This window comes from Leptonotus elevatus, chromosome 20 (genome assembly GCF_054856555.1).
Source record: "Leptonotus elevatus isolate MCC_2025b chromosome 20, RoL_Lele_1.0, whole genome shotgun sequence".
In the NCBI taxonomy this organism is placed as follows: domain Eukaryota; kingdom Metazoa; phylum Chordata; class Actinopteri; order Syngnathiformes; family Syngnathidae; genus Leptonotus; species Leptonotus elevatus.
Window position 1 is genome coordinate 13,721,447 of NC_141258.1, and position 20,134 is coordinate 13,741,580.

A 20,134-nucleotide genomic window follows, 5' to 3' on the forward strand; every position below is an offset into this window, starting at 1 on the left:
ATATTAAAATTATCACTAAGGCTTTCGCATCTAGACTAGAAACAGTCATCTCGACAATCATTCATAGCGACCAAACAGGCTTTATTGAAGCTCTTACAATAATTGCCAAGTCTTGGGGGTATTTTTGCAATATTTTGCGGGACCAAATCATCTCATGATGAAAATGTTGAAGACGTCCTCATAACATTAAATGTCGAAACAATAAACACAACAGGTGCTCTTCAAATTTGGCGAGCAAAAAATGTTGATAAAAAAAGCAGTTTTAATTAAGCAATCAATCGTGATTAATCCAAATTCTAAGATGTGATTTATTTGATTTAAAAAAATAAGTTTGACAGCTCTACTAATAAGTTGGAAGTTTGTTAAACTAGTTGCTCTAACTTTAATTCATAAACCGATAATTTAAAAAAAATGTTTTAAATCACTTAAACTCTTAATTTCTCTGAATAGCTAACAAGTTTATTAAAGTTAGAAAAAAATACATAAGAGATATTCTTTCACTCTGGTATTGTAAAATAAGTTAGAAATAACTAAAAGAGGAATATTTTGCATATTTATTAACATTTTAGAAATAATATAAATGATTAAAACTACATAGGAATCACTCTCAAATGAATTTCACAGTAGAGCTGCTACAACTCAAAAGTTCCTTAAATTGATCTTACATCCAAGATTGAGTAACTCAAGCAAATAAATAAAAAGCGGATAGCATAAGTAATTAAAAGAAAAGATAAACTATATAGACCTACTACTTTTAGGATAAGACACATTTAGTCACTTGCTTATAAGGTAAAAATAATCATAATAGTTTCATTAATCACTGCTATTCTCACCAGCACACTTGTGCCTCTTAGCTTTAGCCTTACTTGGGAATCTTTGACAACAAACTGAGCAGGCAAAGGGTTTCTCTCCAGGATGGGTTCTTGTGTGTTGTATTAAGTTTCCCTTGTCAGAGAAACTTTGACCACAAATTGAGCAGGCAAAAGGCTTCTCTCCAGTGTGGGTTCTTGCATGTATTTTTAAGCTTCCCTTCTGAGAAAAATGTTGCTCACAAACTGAGCAGGTAAAAGGCTTCTCTCCAGTGTGGGTTCTTGTGTGTATTTTTAAGTGTCCCTTGCGAGCAAAATTTTGACCACAAACTGAGCACGTAAAAGGCTTCTCTCCAGTGTGGGTTCTTGTGTGTTTCATTAAGTTTCCCTTCTCAGAGAAACTTTGACCACAATCTGAGCAGGCAAAAGGCTTCTCACCAGTGTGGGTTCTTGTGTGTGTTTTTAAGCTTCCTTTCTGAGAAAACTTTTGACCACAAACTGAGCACGTAAAAGGTTTGTCACCAGTGTGGATTCTTGTGTGTCTTTTTAAGACTCCCACCTGAGCAAAATTTTGACCACAAACTGAACAGTTAAAAGGTTTGTCACCAGTGTGGCCAATCACGTGTTTTCTTAATTGATTCTTGCAGCCAAACGTTTTTCCACAGTGTGAACATTTCCAAGGTTTGCTGTCAGACTGTTCATAGTCATCAGTGTGAGGAGAGTGTGACGTGTCTTCACCATCTGACATTGGAGCTAACCAGCTGTCTGCTTGTGATCCTCCACGGTGGTCATCATCGCTTTCTGTTGTTATTTGTTGTCTTGAGCTGCTGCTTGAAGGCTGCGCCCCTTTGTTCTCGTCATATTGACATTCATCTTCAGTCTTTAAATTGACACCAGTCACGGGCAACTCTGTGAAATCCTCCTCCTCTTTAATGTATGGTGGCAGCTGCTCCTCTTCTTTCACATGAAGAGCCTCCATGTCCTCCTCCTCTTTTACGCCAGGGAACTCCAGCTCCTGCTGCTCAGGACAAAGATATTTTTTACTGACGTCTGCGGGACACAAGATACACATGGTTGAGTAAAGTCACTTTATTGTGATATGTATTTTATCTTTAAGATGATCACATTGGCCACATGCGTAAAATAATAACAAAGGTGGCAAATGTTATGTATCGTCTGTATCCCCCTATTAAATATAAAAAAAAACCACTGATAACAAAATTAGTAGTAATTTTGAGCCCTATTACTGTGTAGATCTCAGAAATCAGTGATGGAAAAGAGTGCAAATACAAGTAAATGACATCATGGCTGACGTCAGCAGTTAGTGTGCTCAGCCATTCGTACGTGTACTAACAGGCTAGCCGTCATCTTATTTTCAGTCTAGAATACGTATTAATTGTAGTACAAATGTTCTGTTCATAGTTACTGGCTCTCCGCTTTAACGCGGTTCTGACCCGACTACTGTGAAAAGTCTACTGTACGCCCAAGCACTTATTTTGGGTCATTCCTGGCTCTGCATTTCACATGAGTGATTAGCACTCTTAGGGACTGTCCGTGTGGAGGCTGAAACCGCTACTTTTAGTCGTTTATTTGTTACCACGGAGCAGAGGATCTGCGTTCTGCACCCCGCAGTTTGCTGCTGCTACAGCATACAGACTTATTATTAACCTGACAGTTTTGCCGCAAAGCAAGTTAGCTTAGCGCCTCGCGTTCACAACTGGTCAAGCAGCCGCAAAACAACAAAGTACCTCCGGGTGCCTCGTCGACAGTGTGACAGACGCGGCACTTTAAAAAAAACAAAAACATTTTGGAGCTGGCTAGTGTATGTGTGAACTTGAGGGATGAGAGCACTTAAAAAAAACACAGCTTTGACGATCTCAAAACCGCAGTGTCTGAGATCGCAATTTCGGTCTCGAAACGTGTCCAAACTATAACATATATCTTCAATTTTACATTACAAGTAAATTATGGCTCAAATAGAATTGGAAATCAACATCTAAAATTAGCGTGCAGTTCAGTATGTATCGTAGCGTTGCAAAGAAAACAAAGAAGTGAGAGATGAGCAGACGAATGACATGTGCCATGTCAAATTTTATTTTAGTTTATGCCAATGGCCGCTAAGAAAAAATGATGGCCATGGTTTGGACAATATATCACTAGCTGTTGACAAGATTGTGACACTGCACTAACCAACCTGAGCCCGAGTGTTGTTGTGCAACATCAATAATACAACTGCTTTCTGTATTGTTTCTCCTATGTAAGAAATTAAATTGTTAGTCCTTTTACTCATCAGTTGTCTTTCTACTAAACTTATTTGCACTTGTTTCAGGAAAAAAAAGATCAATTAATGTTGCAAAAGTAAAAATGAAACTTAATAAATATATATACATTTAGGTGCATGCAAGCTAAAAAAAGTACAACAATCTGAAATGTTTCGCGCTTCAAGGTACGTAAACATGAAAATGTGCAGCAACCATCTGAAATGGTTCTAGCTTTCAGGTATGTAAACATTAAAATGTGAAATGTTTCTTAGCTTTAAGGTGTGTATACTGCACATGAAAATGTGTAATTACAACAATCCCTAATTGTAGGAATATTGAAAAATTTACATACTCACAGCACTTATTTTATATGTACCTCTCATAAATCAACTTGAAAAGGTCATTATTTTAGGCAGGTGATGCATTGACATGAAGGACAAAACCAAGTCACGCTGGGTGCTGGGGCATGTTTTAGTCCCACTCAACTGAAGTGGAACCACTGAATCTGACAGTTATGGTTGTCACATGCGATCATGTCATCTAGTTCCTCTTGCCAACAACTACGTACGCGAAAATGTCCGGCGCACACAAAGGAAGCAGTAAGTCCGGGTTGCTGCTCCAATCTGTATTGGGAATTTCACACTGATCCAAACCATTTAGAACACGTATTTTTGCAAGGTGTCGGTCCCAGGTTACGTCTACGTTCGCTGCTACATGCAACATGGAGAATGTTGACGTCAGCTGATGTCGCGGTAAATGAGCCCTATTATTTTACTGTGTACGCTGTACACAAGGGATATTTTTTATACTGATGTTTTTGCTAAGCAATGGAGAGAAAGAAGTGTACAAACCTGCTATGTGTAGCACAACTCGAGGCTCTTCGCAAACACCGTTCAGCAGTTGAAGATGTTGCTCGTTCTCTTCTTTTACTCCAAAGAGTTCCTCCTCGTACTTTGATGTCGTTCTCGCATACATTTTAGCACAATAATGCCAACAATGTCACACTTGGTCTCTTTTTGTTATGTGCTTCTCTTTGTTAGCGGCGAGCTAAGCTAAGGTAACTAGGCCGAGAAGCATCAACGTGCAACGAGACAAGTTTATCCACACGTTAATTTAAAAGATGTTGCAGTCCTTCAAAGTAGTGAAGGGCATCCTTTGTGGAGGCCGCAGTCGGTTCAGCACAAAATCGGAAAGAATGATTTAGCAGAGGTCATCTGTCTGGTTACGTGAAAAAAAAACAAGAGTGTATTGCTGCAGCCTGGAGTCCTCACTCCTCACTACTCATGGGGAGCTCGATAGCGGAAAATCGGATGAATTTTTCAAAATAGAAGTAAGCGGAAGTTCGATAAATTTCAAAAATAAAATTAAGTTTAACGCTCATGCGTACATCCATTAACCGAAGCTCTCGATCTTAAACGAAAGCGCCAGCAGAAAACTTAGTTATACAACAGCGAAATATAGTCAAACATAAATGTATATTTATATTTAAATGTGTGTATGTTTTTAAGGTAGAATATTATTTTATATTTATATTCAAGGACAATTGTTGTTAATTCTCACTGTAAACGGTGGGGATGTTTGTGTATGACATTCAGAATATTTCTTCATGTCAAACTACGGGTGTATTTTTTAAATTTTAAATCATGCAAGTATTCAACTGATTAAAAAATGAGAACGAGAGTGTGCAGTGGATCAAAAAATGTTGAAGTTTGTAAATATGTGATTAAACTGAGATAAATTTATTTGCACACGTCATCACCTTTTAATCTCACTAGTTAATGACAGGTCTCCTATTTAATGACTAATTAACAAGAATAATCGTTTTTCATTCCTAACTCATAATCCTCAGCGTGAGCCTAAGTTCATGGGCATCTTATCTTCTTTCTTTTTTTCTCTGAGAGAGCTCGGTATTGTTTATTCGGGAGGAAAAAGCACATTGTGATTGAATTTCAGTAGATGCTGGTGTGGTGTATCTGGCATGCCTGAAAACCTCCACCAAAGAGGGGAGCTGTCTACCCCGGTCAGGACAGAGCAAGCACAACCCCCCCCCAGGGCCCCCCAGGCCGCGGCAGCGCCAAGGTACAACCTCCAGGCCCCGTAGGGGCCACCGGTCGGGGAGCAAACTCAGGAGCGCTCCCCACCTCAACACGGCCCCCGCTCCAAGCCCAACGCAGCAGAACGGGGCACGGCAGGCCCACCAGGCACTCCACAGCCCCCCACCCGTCACCCACCACAACACAGCCCCAACCGCCCCCAAACCCCGGGGACACCCCGTACCCAGGTCGCGGTGCCGGACAGCGTAGCGGCGAGGGCACCCGCGCCCACCCCACCTCCAGCTCCAGCTCGCCGACTGGCGAACTCTACCTCTACACCGTGGAACACCCTAGAAATTTTTAACGAAGCAGCCCCGGTTGTACGTTTAAGCAAGATCTACGAAAAAAATTGGTATTTGAGGGAGCCCAAGACCTACAAAAAAGTCTCTTGGACCCATATGCTTAAATGAACAGGAAGTGAACTACGAATTTTTGAATGTAGGATTATTGCCAATTTTTTTCATCCTCTACACGTTTGATCCAATTGACTTCAAACTTGGCCTGGACCATGTCAAGACCTGGGCCATCAACAGGGGAAAACATCTTGAGTTTTCTATATGACAAGGGCGGGGCATCATATTTTTTGTTTTATATTTCCTTCGCTATGAAAGACAAAATTGGTAATAACTCCCCGGTACATGCTCCAAAAATTATTTTTCACTGTCGGTGAGGCTCCTGTCCACTCTTGCCTCCATGAAGTACAGTTGTGTGTGCGCAAATACCCCGTTGCATTGTGGGGTGAAAAATGACGAACCTTTAATCATGCACTGCAAACATAATAAATCGTAAACGTTACAAACAAACAATGTTTTTTCTTCTTAATTTTCAAACTAATTCATAATGTGGCCCAAATGCCTAATAATACTTGCGCATGCGCTAATAAAACCACGTGGCATTATGGAAGGTATGCTAACTTTGTAGCATTTAGCCTACAAGTACGGTCGAACGTATTCGCGAGTATGTTTGCACATATTCGCGAGTATGTTTGAACATATTTAAATAAGTTCGAATGTAATTGTGAGTACGTTCTAACATATTCGCAAGTACGTTCTAAAGTACTCTCCAGCCAAAAATGTTTACTCCACATACTCCGGATGTAGAGAGATGAACGTGATACACTGCACACGAGTTTACAACAACAATGAACAGGAACTAAACAATTTTCTTAATCGTCCAAATGCAGTTTGAAGATTTACTTTTTTTAATCCTCTAAATGGATCTAATTTTAAACGTGGTATTTTAGTAAAAAAAACAAAACAATTCGTGACACGAAATTTGTCCAACTGGTGTTGCCGTAGATTTCATGTGACAAGAGAGATAGTCCATTGCAGGCTGCTTTTACGTAGCCACACGCCGTTCACTGCATAATTTCTACTGAATTCTTTCCGAACGAACTTAATAATCGACACTATGCTTCCGTCACTACTTTACTGGAGTTAAAACATAACTGCTACATTCCGTGTCAGGTTAAATTTGTATCAAGACAGTGCTCGTCGAAATCTTTTGGCCCTGTTTATCGTAGCTTAGCTTCCTAGCCGCCAAAAAAGTAGACGTGTCTGTTATGACAAATTGGCTCAGCAGACGTCAAGTGTGACCGTAAAGTTTCGGGAATATCGTGTGAAAATGTTCACAAGAACGAATGTTAAGTACGAAGAGGAGCTTTATGGAGCACAAGAGGAGAACGAGCGACAACGTCAACTGCTGGACGTTGTTTGCAAGCAGGCTCGAGGTGTGTTGAATAGAGTTGTTTGTCACTTGATTGATCAATACTTTTCAACAATATGTCTATTTATTTTGAAATGAATCTTCATCCAGGCACTTTGTTAATTTACAGTTTTTTATCAGTGTCTTTGGTACATTTCTCAGATCAGAATTATTAACAATAATGGTTCAGTTTTATACAGCGCTTTTTTGGACAATGAAAGACGCTTCACACAATTGAATTTCTCAGAACCACTTAATTTTCACATCACTGAGTGTGTCACTTGTACACAGCTAAAAGCAGTTTCTCCTCTGTTTTTTTTAACAAGCTGTTTGCAAATGATTATGTACAATTTACTTTTGTTTCCTACAATATCAGTTGGGGGTGCTCGATTATGGAAAAAATAAAAATCATAATTATTTTGGTAATTGAAATCATGATTATTCAAATGATATTTTTTTTTATTCAAAACTAGAAAATGTTAAAACATTTAAAAATATTAAGACAAATACAATTATTTTAAACACTATAATTATGTAAGTTCTTTTTGGACCAAACAGAATTTATAGTAGTAGTAATAATAATAATAATAATAATATGTGTTAGCAAAAATTTGAAGTTAGGGTCCAGCGTCTACGGCTTGTGGGGTGCAAGCTAATTTTGACAGGGGTGTGTGGTGAAAGAACTCGTGTGGGCGTGCCTCAAAACAAATATTTTGGTATTCTGATATCCTAATTCCAGCAAATAATCGTGTATTTGGATAGAAGTAAAAATATACCTGTATATACTTTCTTGGTTAAAGAACAATTATAAATACAAAAGACAAAAAACACATGCATGTAATAATTACCAACCAACTGGTTTTCATTTTTAGAATAACTTAAAAAAAAAAAAGTATTTAAATTGTGCTCGTCAGCAAACTGTTTTCCTTTTGAAGCAGTGAGATTTTAGACAAATCTCTCCCCATAGATTTTGGTCAATGGAACTAAAGTGACGTCAGACCCACAATAGCACAATTATCGGCAAAATAAATAGCACATTTGAGTAAGCCTAGTTTGTTGTAGGAACGGTAAATTAGTCAGGCTGTCAGCATCAAAGTGTGCACAGTCCATCGATCCATTTTCTGAACCGTTAATCCTCACAAGCTGTCTACGGGCTGTAGTATTTATGCCTTTGAAAAGTAATCAGACAGCTGCTTGGTGCTGGTAGCTCGCTGTTAACTAGCAGTCACCGTTAAACATTGGCAACAGGCGCCGTACAATACAATGTCAGCATAATTATGTCTTAACGCTCCTAACTGCACTGTATAAAGTCTGATCATTATCTACTTAAATAAATTGAGGCAACAAAGTGACAATTAATTGGAGCTGTCAAACGATTACATTTTAATCAGATTAATCAAATTTTAGAATTCTGATTAATCACGATCAATTGCCTAATAAAAAATACTTTTTTATCAAAACATTTTTCCCACCAAATTTGAAGAGCACCGGTTAAGTGTTAATTCTTTTGACATTTAATATTATGAGGACGCCTTCAAAAATGTTTGATCCACTGCACACGCCCATTCTCTTTTTCTTATCAGTTAATTACTTGCATAATTTAAAATGGGGAAAAAACGACCCCGATATTTTGAAATGAACAAATATTATAAATGTGATATGCAAACATTAATTAAATGCTTTACTTTAATGCATGAAATTATGTTTATTGCTCGAACACAACCTGTGCTACCTTAAACGTAGCCATCCGCTGTCACGCTAAAGGCTAATCTATGGACAAAATTAATAGTGCAATTAATCTGCGTTAATTCATGATGAATGCGATAATTTTTTTTGATTAATTTATCAATTAACTTTTTGACTTTGACAGCACTACAATTAATATAATTAAATATATTTTAACTACTTCAACTTTGATTAAAAACAATTTATTTAACTATGTAGTTTTAAACAAAACTATCAAATACTAATTTATGAAGTCACTGGTTGAAATATTTTGGATTGGCTAATAATATAGTGCAGGACGATTGGATCCAAATCAATTTCACATGGCAAACTGATAAAAATTTACTACCTATCTGAAAAAAGATGGTTTAGATATACTAAATAACTGAGTCATTTAGATTTAGATTCACCAATTAATTAGGTGGAATTAATTTATATGTACCAACTAACTTGATAAAATCATTATCGATTTATCTTTAATAAATATCTGGCTGTTATTGATTTAAATGTATTCATTCACAAGGTGTAATTAATTTATACATACGAATTATCAAAGGAGCCAGGTGTCCAAGGTCAAATTGCTGGGTGTGAAAATAGATAATTCACTGCGTTGGTCTGATCAGATTGATCATATTGTTTCTAAGATGGGCAAGGGCATTACAATTTCAAGAAAATGCTCAATTTGTTCCACCCACAATTTTACATACTGTCGTTCGATCACTTGTTTTGTCACATTTGGAATATTGTCCTGTTATTTGGTCAAGTGCTTCTGCAAAAGATCTTAAAAAACTCAAAATTGTACAGAACAGAGCGGCCCGATTAGTTCTTAACTGTTCTTTCCGGGATAACGTCATTCATATGCACAAACAATTATTATAGTTAACAGTTGAATACAAACAAAAATATTGTCTGTTGTTTATGTACAATGTAATATGGAATGGAACATCCCCTTTTTTTTTTTTTCGAGAACAGATAGAATTTTCAGGAGTTTGCCATGGACTTAACACCGGTCAAGTGAGTATGGGAAACTTGATAGTGCCCAAACCACAAAAAAACTTATTGTGGCAGGAAGGACCTCCACTCTTTCTCTCGCGAAGGTCCACCGCCGCCCGATCGGGGCCTGCCTCGCTGCTTCCGCGAGTGGACGGCCGTGTGGGAAGCGGCAACAGTTTGCAGAGGCAATTTTTTAAAACGTTTTTCTCAGACTTTTTTTTCTCCTACCACATTAACTGAATCTATCTCACTATTGCACAGAAAAGTGTTTTGGCCTTCATGATGTCACAACACGAAGTTTGTGACTTTTAGCGAATTGTTGTGGGCGTGGCAAGGCACTGTTCGCCAAGAAAGCAACGTCAATTTTGAGGGCTTAATCATGTACAGAAACTCATGAAACTTGCCACATACATCTGACAAATTTTTTTCATGTAGTGTGCAATTTTGACAAAACTAACTCCCTACCGCCCCTTAGAAATCTTTAACAAAGCAGCCCCGGTTGTACGTTTTAAGCAAGACCTATAGAAATGTGTAGGTCTATGAGGGAGCCCAACACCCACAAAAAAAGTCTCTTGGAGCCATATGCTAAAATGAACAGGAAGTGAGCTACACATTTTTGAACGTCCCATTTTTCATTCCAGATTTTAGCTCATTTAGCATTCTTTTGCCCATTTCTCCTACACATTTGATCCGATTGACTTCAAACTTGGCCTAGACTTGGCCCATCAACAGCGGGGGAAAATCTTTAGTTTTAGAAATACTATTTACGGGGGCGGGGCATCATATTTTGTGTTTCATATTTCCTCCGCCATGAAAGATGAAATGTGTAATAACTCCCTGGTATATGCTTAAAAAAATCCCACACTTCAAATGTATGTTTATAGGTTGACCTGAAGGTATCTCTTTGACAATATTCAGTTATAAATATAACGCCACCTTAGCCCTTGGGTCGACAAAAAAAGTTACGACATATGGTATTTTGTCCAAAATTTTTATACTTTTTGTGTGATAACCAAATCATTTATGAATATTTTTTTACTTTCCACCACTCAAAATGTTCAGTGGCATCAGACCTATTCATACATAAGTACTTTTTATTTATTTATTTATTTTTGATGCCCTCTATAGACAATAAAGGCAATATTGTGCTGTGAGTAAAACTAACAATGATGTGTATATATGTACTTTTTAAAAATGCCAATCGGGGAAACTCATTGCCAAAAAATAAAAAAGGATGCTGATTTTTGAGGGTCTTATCATTAACCAAACAGCTTTGCACACTCATCACACCTGGCAAAAAAAACAACAACAATCCATATGTAAAGGTTAATTATGCCATTTTGTAAGAAATTTGGCTTTGAATGTGCCAGTATCCCAATGCACCCGTACCCCAACGTGCAAGTACCCCAAAGTGGCTGCGAGGGCCCCTTATAGTTGCTTGCAGCTCTAGTTTAATTTATTACTGCTAAACTGTGTTACAATGACTTCTTTGCAAAACTTGAATGCTTTTATTTTGTTAAGTTCAATACGGATGTGCATTGTAAAATGACCGCAACTTTACTGCATGACGAACCAGACACAATCGGTGTGTTCTTTTCATATTAACTCTTTGACTGCCAGACGTTTTCAGAAAAGGAATGCTGTGAGTGCCAGCCGATTTAAGCATTTTGACTGATCTTTCAAGGACCACAGAAATTTTTCTGTTTGGACTATGGAAACACACATACTACCAAATGAAAGATTGAACTTTCATCTTTCGTCAGAAAAAAAAGTTTGTTTCTACCTTATTCCGTTCTTTAGTAATCAACAATAGAAAATGGTTAGTTTCACCCAAATGCGCTTGTTTTGGACCAAAATACGGAGAAATCAAGCTTTTAGTGAAACTATATTATTTCATGCTCTCTAGTGAATTTTACACTTCTTTTTGTCCATGAATGATGCCACAAACACCTAAATAGTGCTTTACTTCTATAAAACACTACTACCAAGAATGAAAAAGTGTTTTTGATAGCAAAATACGTTTATTTACATTCAACAGTGTAACAATTTGGCAAACTATTTACAAATGTGTGCAACTGTGGTACTATTTACAATTATGTGGATGTTTCAATGACAGTTTTTCTTTTTGTGTAACACTCCCCTGCGTGCAAGGAGACGCAACAGGATTTGCACAACAGATTAGTTACACTGCGATTGCCTCTTCGCGTGCAGAAGCTACACTTTCTTGCCGGCCGTTTTTTCCGGGGAATAGCAAGTACATACTGCAGTGTGTGTTGCCATCAAGTCTACTATCAGGATCATGCTACGGTTACGTTATGGTGGTGTTACGTCTGGCTTCCTCATGTCCTTCAGTTCCTACCGCGTGGTAGATGTTCTGATCCATCTTATCCACTCCATTCATGGTGGCATCGTAGTCCAGAACCAGTGTCTTCTCCGTGATCAGACTGTACCCGCTCCTCCGATGAATATGCATTGGACTCGGGGTACTCTCCATCGCCCGATCGAATGTCCGCTTGTGCGGCTCCGCGTTTTCCGGCGTTAGCAGCGCTAGCCGGTGAAGCTTTATGACGTGAGAATAACGGCCGCGTCAATGCTTCCAACTGTGGCGTCAACCTCGGGAGTCACCACCATCATCATCATCATCATCATCATCAATGTGCATTGGTTGATGCTTTTCGACTACTCTCCATCGCCCGATCGAATGTCCGCTTGTGCAGCTCCACATTTTCCGGCGTTAGCAGCGCTAGCCGGTGAGGCTTTATGACGTGAGAATAACGGCCGCGTCAATGCTTCCAACTGTGGTGTCACCATCATCATCATCGTCGACATCAATGCGCTTTTTAGTATTGATCGATGCTTTCCGTCTTTGAAGAAAAATGCTCAAGCGTGAGCCGCTTGCAACCGGTCGCCGTTGTTGCTTCATCAGCCATTGTCCCCTCAACACTCTAGCTCCGCCTCACGTCTTCTACTGACGCCCACCCAATCTTGTGCAAAGAGAGTCATCGCTGTCATCTCGGGGCCAAAACGAGTCATTATACTAACTAGATCTGCTTGATACTTTCAGCACAGCTGCCCAAGGCTTTCCTCCACCCGTTTAAAAAAACAAAACAAAAAAAAACATAGTGAACGTCTTTTAACGTCCTCGGCGCCCCTCCGTAGGTTTTTACTAAACGTTATATAACGTTTATGGCAGTCAAAGAGTTAATAGCTATCTTTTTTTTTTTTTTTTAACATGAACTAACTTGCAAACTTCTGCACATTTTTTAAATGGTAAAATACAACTTAATGCATTATTTAATTTATTACTGCTAAATTATGTTATTATGTCACAGGGGTTGAGAGTGGACAACTCTTGGAGAGCTGTAGCGACCTAGCTCTCTGCTAATCCCTCACTCGCTTACCGAGTGTGTTCTGTCAAAGCAGGGAAGGTGGAAGTGCTACAGTCTCGAACATTCTGCCCCTTAAACATTGTGTATTGTAGCTCCAGTGCAGTACAGTGTATTTCTATCACGACTGGAATTCCCTTAGTAGAAGCTTTCCAAATAAGGAGCGGTCGTTAATCGTTAAAATAAAACAATTTGGTGTCATTAAAGTCACTTTAAGTTAGCGTGATATTAACGCGATAAATTTGACGCCCTTAATATATATATATATATATTACACATTAGCTATGTCAAAATTAATGCGTAAAAAAAAAAAAACCTCCGTTAACTCATTGTGCAGCCAAACGTGGAAGAGTTACTGGCGGGAAGATGAACAAACACGGACTATATAGGTAATTTTACTTTTTGATTTGCTTGCGATGCTGGACAACTCAAAAAAAAAAATTGCGTGCTTTTCAGAGCCAAATTCAACTAGCATATTAGTTGTATCATCTCAGAGCAAAATTCCTTGCTCAAGTTGGCTCGTTAACCAATGCTACTGGAGTGAGGTGCTCGTGAGCAGAACTAAACCTGTGAAAAGTTCTGAGAATTGTTTGAGTCCATTTTGATTGTTTTGTTTTAACATTTGTATTCTTTCTATTCAAGGATCAAAGAAAGCCATTAGAACAGTCTTTGATTCTCAATATACTTTATTTTTATGATTTTACAATATTTCCAAAATTTTGCTCAAGTAAAAATGTCTGTTACAAGATTTGCCGGAAAAAGTAAAGCATTAATAGGAAAATGTGATTAATTGCGGAAAATTGTGCGATTAATTAGTTTTAAAAATCAGTCAGTCAGTCACAATCAGTGTTACAAGGGTTACAGAGTTATGTTAAGTGATTACTGAAACTAAATACAGACAATATGTAACGTTTGCCAGCTTTGTTGATCTTTCACTCCTGTGGCCCAAGTGATCATCTTAAAGATAAAGTACATGACATCACAATAAAGTAACTTTACCAAACCATGTGTAATTGTGTATCTTGTGTCCTGCAGACGTCAGTGAAAAATATCTTTGTCCTGAACGGCAGGAGCCAGAGTTCCCTGGCGTAAAAGAGGAGGACATGGAGGCTCTTCAAGTTAAAGAAGAGGAGCAGCCACAGCATCCCAACATTAAAAAAGAGGAACAGCTGCCACCATACATTAAAGAGGAGGAGGATTTCACTGAGTTGCCTGTGACTGGTGTCCATTTGAAGATTGAAGATGAATGTCAATATGAAGAGAACAAAGGGGCGGAGCCTCCAAGCAGCAGCTCAAAACAACAAATAAAAACTGAAGATGATGAGGACCACCGTGGAAGATCACAAGCAGACAACTGGTTAGCTCCAATGTCAGATGATGAAGACACTTTACAATCTCCTCACACTGATGACTATGAACAGTCTGACGGTGATGTGACATGTCACACTGACAGCAAACCTTGGAAATGTTCTCAGTGTGGAAAAACCTTTGGCTACAAGCATCAATTAAGAAAACACGTGATTGGCCACACTGGTGACAAACCTTTTAACTGCTCAGTTTGTGGTTACAGTTTTTCTACGAAGGGAAGCTTAAAAATACACACAAGAACCCACACTGGAGAGAAGCCTTTTACGTGCTTAGTTTGTGGTCAAAAGTTTTCTCACAAGGGAAACTTAAAAAAACACTCTAGAACCCACACTGGTGACAAACCTTTTAACTGCTCAGTTTGTGGTCAAAAATTTTCTCTGAAGGGAAGCTTAAAAATACACACAAGAACCCACACTGGTGAGAAGCCTTTTACGTGCTCAGTTTGTGGTCAAAAATTTTCTCGGAAGGGAAGGTTAAAAATACACACAAGAACCCACACTGGTGAGAAACCTTTTGCTTGTTCAGTTTGTGGTCAAGGTTTCTCTGAAAAGGGAAACTTAAAACAACACACAAGAACCCACACTGTTGACAAACCTTTTAACTGCCCAGTTTGTGGTCAAAATTTTGCTCAGAAAGGACACTTACAAATACACACAAGAACACACACTGGTGACAAACCTTTTAACTGCTCAATTTGTGGTCAAAATTTTGCCCAGAAGGGAAACTTAAAAATACACGCAAGAACACACACTGGTGACAAACCTTTTAACTGCTCAGTTTGTGGTCAAAATTTTTCTCAGAAGGGATACTTAAAAATACACACAAGAACCCACACTGGAGAGAAGCCTTTTACCTGCTCAGTTTGTGGTCAAAATTTTGCTCAGAAGGGAAACTTAAAAATACACACTAGAACCCACACTGGAGAGAAGCCTTTTACGTGCTCAGTTTGTGGTAAAAAATTTGCTGTGAAGCAAACCTTAACAACTCACACAAGAACCCACACTGCAGAGAAGCCTTTTGCCTGCTCAGTTTGTGGTCAAAGTTTTTTAGAGAAGGGAAACTTAATAAAACACACAAGAACCCACGCTGGAGAGAAGCCTTTTGCCTGCTGTGTTTGTGGTCAAAATTTTGCTCACAGGGCAAGCTTAAAAAGACACACAAAAACCCACACTGGTGACCAACCTTTTGCCTGCTCAGATTGTGATCAAAGATTCCCAAGTAAGGCTAAAGCTAAGAGGCACAATTGTGCTGGTGAGAATAGCGGTGATTAATGAAACTTGATATGATCTCATTTAAAAAATAAAAAATACATTTAAAATGGTGCAGAAATCATGTCTGACGCTGAATGAGCAAATTATTTGTGTACTTGTATTGTGTATTGACTTAGCCTATTTTGAAATTGAATTTGTTTCTAAAATGTTACATCAACTTGACAAGGGGCTGCAGATTATCTGACGGCTACAATCTGGCATGTTTACATGTAAATGCCCGTTCATATGCACTGTGCCTTATATATACCCTTTTATATTACATTTTCTATGTTTAATATTAAAGTTAATTACAATGACAGCGATTTTAAATAATCTACAAGCGTGTATATAGTTTGTCCTGTTTTTGTGTGTGAAGTTCATATCCAGTAAGTGAATGATTGATTGAAATTGACTTTGGAGAAACTTTGATTCATTGTGGTGAGATAAAAGAAAAAAGTGTACCTGATTATGATCCTGAATAAAGTACTGCTCTTCGCATGCCTTTTCTCTCTATGATGTGCACACACACTCAACTGAAAAGGTGGCGCTCTCAAGCTGCCATGCCAGTTGAGCTAATGGATTACATGTTTTGAAATCAGAAGTTAAGGATAAAAGATTGTTCAGTTATTCAAATTACTGTAAAAAGGGTAACAAAGGTCAAAATCTCAACATTATTTATTACACAATATTTTTAAATTTTGGTACAGATTTTAGCATGGATCATGCAAAAATATGAAACAGTCCAAGACCTACAAGCCATATGTAAAACCCAACAGAAAGTCCACCATTTTGGATTTACTTTCAATTTGTGCCCCATTTTTGGCCTACTATAGAGGTCACATTTTAAAGAACTCCTACAGATTTTATCCAGTTGATTTGAATCTGTGGGTATTTCATCTAAAGATGTTCCCAATGAAAAGTAAAAGCAACACTTTTTACTTGCCTAATGCTGTTGCTGTGGATGCACGCCGTTTGCCAAGAAACTTGTGAAATTTGGAAAGCACATCAGGCTTGGCCCCCCAAAAAATCCATATGTAAAGGTGTATTGTGAAATTTTCAAAAATATTCAAATTCCAATGTACCACAGCGTGCAAGTACTCCAAATTTGCCCGGGCTGTAAGGGCCCTTTATAGCTGCTTGCAGCTTTAGTTAAAAAAAGTTTGTTTTTTTGGTGGGGCAGAACATGTGGGAAATACTTAAAACAGTTGTTCTACTAGTGATATGCCGCTATGACAAAACCAGGAAGCCAGCGCCAACGCTGGGGCGAGCAAACAAACAAACCTAACATGGACAAATGGACGCTGCATTAATTCTGTCTTGCAGAATTACTCACCGTTTCCTTGTTGAATGTTGAACAGTGAGTGGCGCTTCATGCATTTTTAGCTGGTAAAGATAGTTGTGCTCCCCCCCTTCCGACGAGAACAAAGATTACATTTTCATCCGTGGCCGTGATTGGTCAAAACAAACGTGCACAATGCCGCATCGTCTAATCAGATCGAAGTATTGCACAGAATGTCACGCCTTTCCCGAGCAAATCACCGTGGAGTAGTACAAGATTGAGTGTAGTGTATAATTTATCTTAGTAAGGCAGTTGAAAACTGATTGTAATGTGCAATGCCATTCATGCTGCAGACAGTATTTGAGGCAGTGATAAATACTAATGTGAATTTATAAAGTTTACTTTATACACATAATACAGCTGTTTGTAGCCTGTCATGAAACTTTAATTCACCATGTGCTATATTACGATTGCCCAGCCGTTTTGCAGCTCGCTTCACCCGGACCGTAGGCTCCCCGGTCTAGTGTCAAGGTAAGCGCTGATGATGATCATATTATGCTGCTTAACGTTGTAGTGTATTGATTGCTGTTTGCGGGGAATAAAATGTAAAATAATTCTAGCAAATCGAGTTGTGATTATTGCTGTTTGCGGGGAATAAAAGGTACAATCATTCTAGCAAAGCAAGTTGTGATTATTGCTGTTTGCGGGGAATAAAGGGTACAATCATTCTAGCAAAGCACAGGTGTTGATGACTGCGGGGAATAAAACGTACGATTATTCTAGCACAGTATAAAAGTGTTTATTGCTGTTCGCGGGGAATAAAAGGCACAGTTATTTTAGCAAAGCATATCAGTCTCTGTGTATTCATTGTCGCCGCCGACCACTCACGATCCTGCATACATTTTTTTTACTCCGTTTTATTACAGAATTTGTAAAAAAACAATTAAAAAAACGCCCTCACATTGTACTGGTCTGTGTATCATCTGCACACAATCTCCATTTTTGGACAAACTCTGGCAAGGAACAGATATCAAAACATCCTTCGGTTTCTTCATTTCAATACTGATGCATCATATGATGCCAAGTGTTAACCTCCATTGAAAAAATGTAATACCCTTTTCCAGCCATACAAAACAATGATGAGTTGGCGGGGACGCCTTTCATTTAAACCCATCAAATCCTACATTTTACGTGATTCTCAAACCGGGTACTGTTTTAACCTGCTAGTAGCTACCAGACAAGGGAGAAGCATGGACCCATGGAATATTGTTTTTTTTGTTGTTGTTGCTGGATCGTCTAATTGGACATGAGTACACATTACTCATGAACAATTTTTATAACTCCGTGTGTACTCGTCTGCTTCAAGCAAAAACTCATCTGTGTGAGAAAGAACGGGGGAACCTGAACAGTGGGGAACCTGAACTCATAAAGGAGGCCACAATGAGCAGCTTGGGGGCCACAATAGACAGATGATGCTGCTGCTTGCGTAGTAGGACAAGCGGGTGGTCAGGATGATCACCACCTGCCACAAGGACAAAATGCAGCAAGTCAAGGTGTGGAAAAAAAGAGAGAAGAAGAAAGTCAGTGTTCTGAAGCCTAAGTGTGTTGTGTACAACACACACACATGAATGGGGTGGACAAACTTGATCAGAACACTGCCTACTACCCCTTCATGCGTAGATCCCGGAACTTCGCTAAAAAATATATTTATTTCAGCTATGCATGTTTAATGTGCATGCTGTGTTCAAAGCCAGACACCCAAGGAATGTATTGTCTCTCCTTGATTTCATGATGGCAGCAGACTCGTGGACCTCAAAACCACATACCCAGGAAGAAACTGTGAAAGAAAATGTTGAGGGAGTTGTGGCTGGGGCTGTGGGAAAAGGTCAACGTAGCGCTGACCCACCAAGTCGCCTTGATGGACCACTTTCAAAACAAACAAACATTTGGACGGCAAAAGAGCCACTTGCCTGTATTGTAACCATTGAATCTCATACAGGGTAAAGTCCTTTATCTAATCGATTATCTTATAAAATACTCATATATTGCTGTGCGGTCGGTTGTACAGACAGCCAAAGGAGTAAACCAAATGTTGCTTTTTATCACATACCTACTAATGAAGACGAACAACGTCGATTGATAGCAGCAATCAACAGAAAGGACAAAGTATTCACGGATTTGCAGCGAGGTTAGTAGATAAATGTTATAATTAGTAGATAAATGTTCATACATTTTACTAGTAAACATACACTCTAACAAAGATTGTAACAGAAGTGTCAAATTGCGTGTTTAAAATCACATTAACGAGCCAGATAGTTAGCATCCACGCCAACTGCACGAACACACAGCCTAGTTTTAAAATGCATCTTCTTCAAAACTATTAAGTGCATTTGACTGTTTAATAATGGGGGATTTCGTCTTTGTGCGTGGAGTTTTTCACTCTGGAGCTGGAGTCATATTCATGAAATTACTGCATAGCTTTCCACTACGATAGTCATTTGTTCCATGCTAGTAAACATAGTAACATAACATCATCGCAGCGTTTAAATATAGAACGGACTATGTAAAAATAAGTCAGTTAGCATGATAAACAAGTTTTACCTTTGCATTACAAGATATATTGTCCCCCGGTGTGAGCGTAGCATCTCGTCCCAGAGACTCAGCAAGCGACAAGCTTTTGAATCAGCCCCGGTGTAAGGAGAAGAGACGGCATTGACGACATAATGATATAGGTCGTGTGCTGTGAATTCGGGCAAAGTCGGCGATTTGATTAACTTGGTAAAAACAGCAGAAGAGGGGACTGTTTTCAAACTAGCGATCTCCAACTTAAGTAAATATCGCGTTCTATGAGTCCCGACTAAATGTACAACTTCGACTGACAGGCGACCTTCGGTTGAAGTAATAGATTTCATGGCTCTATGGGCAATAATAACTTTTAATTTGTAAAATAACAGTCGCTAAGTCACTAAGTTGCTCCGGGTTACGTCCACTTCCATTCAACAATCATTTCCTTCCGCCGTCCGTCATAGGGCAGTCACGGTATAACGTGACGTCGGTGCAAATGGTCAATATAGTTCAGGTCGGTAGTTCAATAGTTTTTTATGTTTAATAAACTGTTATTTTATCCAATCCACTTTTTGGAATGTTGTTTTATAGAATGTGTTTTATAGAAGGAAAACATTATTTAGATGTTTGAGCTGTCACAGAAGAAAAAACAGTAGTGTTCAAGTCAAAGTTGTGCTTGAAATGTTTGTTTTTAGAAAAAA

The 20,134-nt window shown here is 38.7% G+C and overlaps 2 protein-coding genes across 3 annotated transcripts; one reads left to right on the plus strand and one right to left on the minus strand.

The window, feature by feature from the left end:
* Positions 1-60: 60 nt before the first annotated feature.
* On the minus strand, positions 61-4,355 carry LOC147157151 (uncharacterized). 2 transcript variants are annotated; one of them, XM_086064049.1, is made up of 2 exons: positions 3,922-4,355; positions 61-1,827 (listed from the first exon to the last, which is right to left on the minus strand). In XM_086064049.1, the coding sequence occupies exon 2, from the start codon at positions 1,786-1,788 to the stop codon at positions 814-816; it is 975 nt and encodes a 324-aa protein (XP_085920175.1). In that variant the 5' UTR covers positions 1,789-1,827; positions 3,922-4,355; the 3' UTR covers positions 61-813. The 2 variants fall into 2 exon arrangements, with proteins under 2 accessions (XP_085920175.1, XP_085920174.1); XM_086064048.1 differs by having other exon boundaries at positions 61-1,859.
* A 2,125-nt stretch (positions 4,356-6,480) lies between these two features.
* LOC147157152 (uncharacterized) lies at positions 6,481-16,073 on the plus strand. The gene is made up of 2 exons (XM_086064041.1): positions 6,481-6,892; positions 14,007-16,073. Exons 1-2 carry the CDS (start codon positions 6,787-6,789, stop codon positions 15,608-15,610), a joined length of 1,710 nt encoding a protein of 569 aa, XP_085920167.1. The 5' UTR covers positions 6,481-6,786; the 3' UTR covers positions 15,611-16,073.
* Positions 16,074-20,134: the final 4,061 nt, after the last annotated feature.

Excerpts from the sequence above, each read along its gene's own strand:
- LOC147157152 (XM_086064041.1), top strand. The coding sequence starts at position 6,787 with ATGTTCACAAGAACGAATGTTAAGTACGAAGAGGAGCTTTATGGAGCA. Across the intron at positions 6,893-14,006 it reads TGTTTGCAAGCAGGCTCGAG|ACGTCAGTGAAAAATATCTT; the intron begins GTGTGTTGAATA and ends TGTGTCCTGCAG.
- LOC147157151 (XM_086064048.1), bottom strand. The coding sequence starts at position 4,045 with ATGTATGCGAGAACGACATCAAAGTACGAGGAGGAACTCTTTGGAGTA. Across the intron at positions 1,860-3,921 it reads AGTTGTGCTACACATAGCAG|ACGTCAGTAAAAAATATCTT; the intron begins GTTTGTACACTT and ends TGTGTCCCGCAG.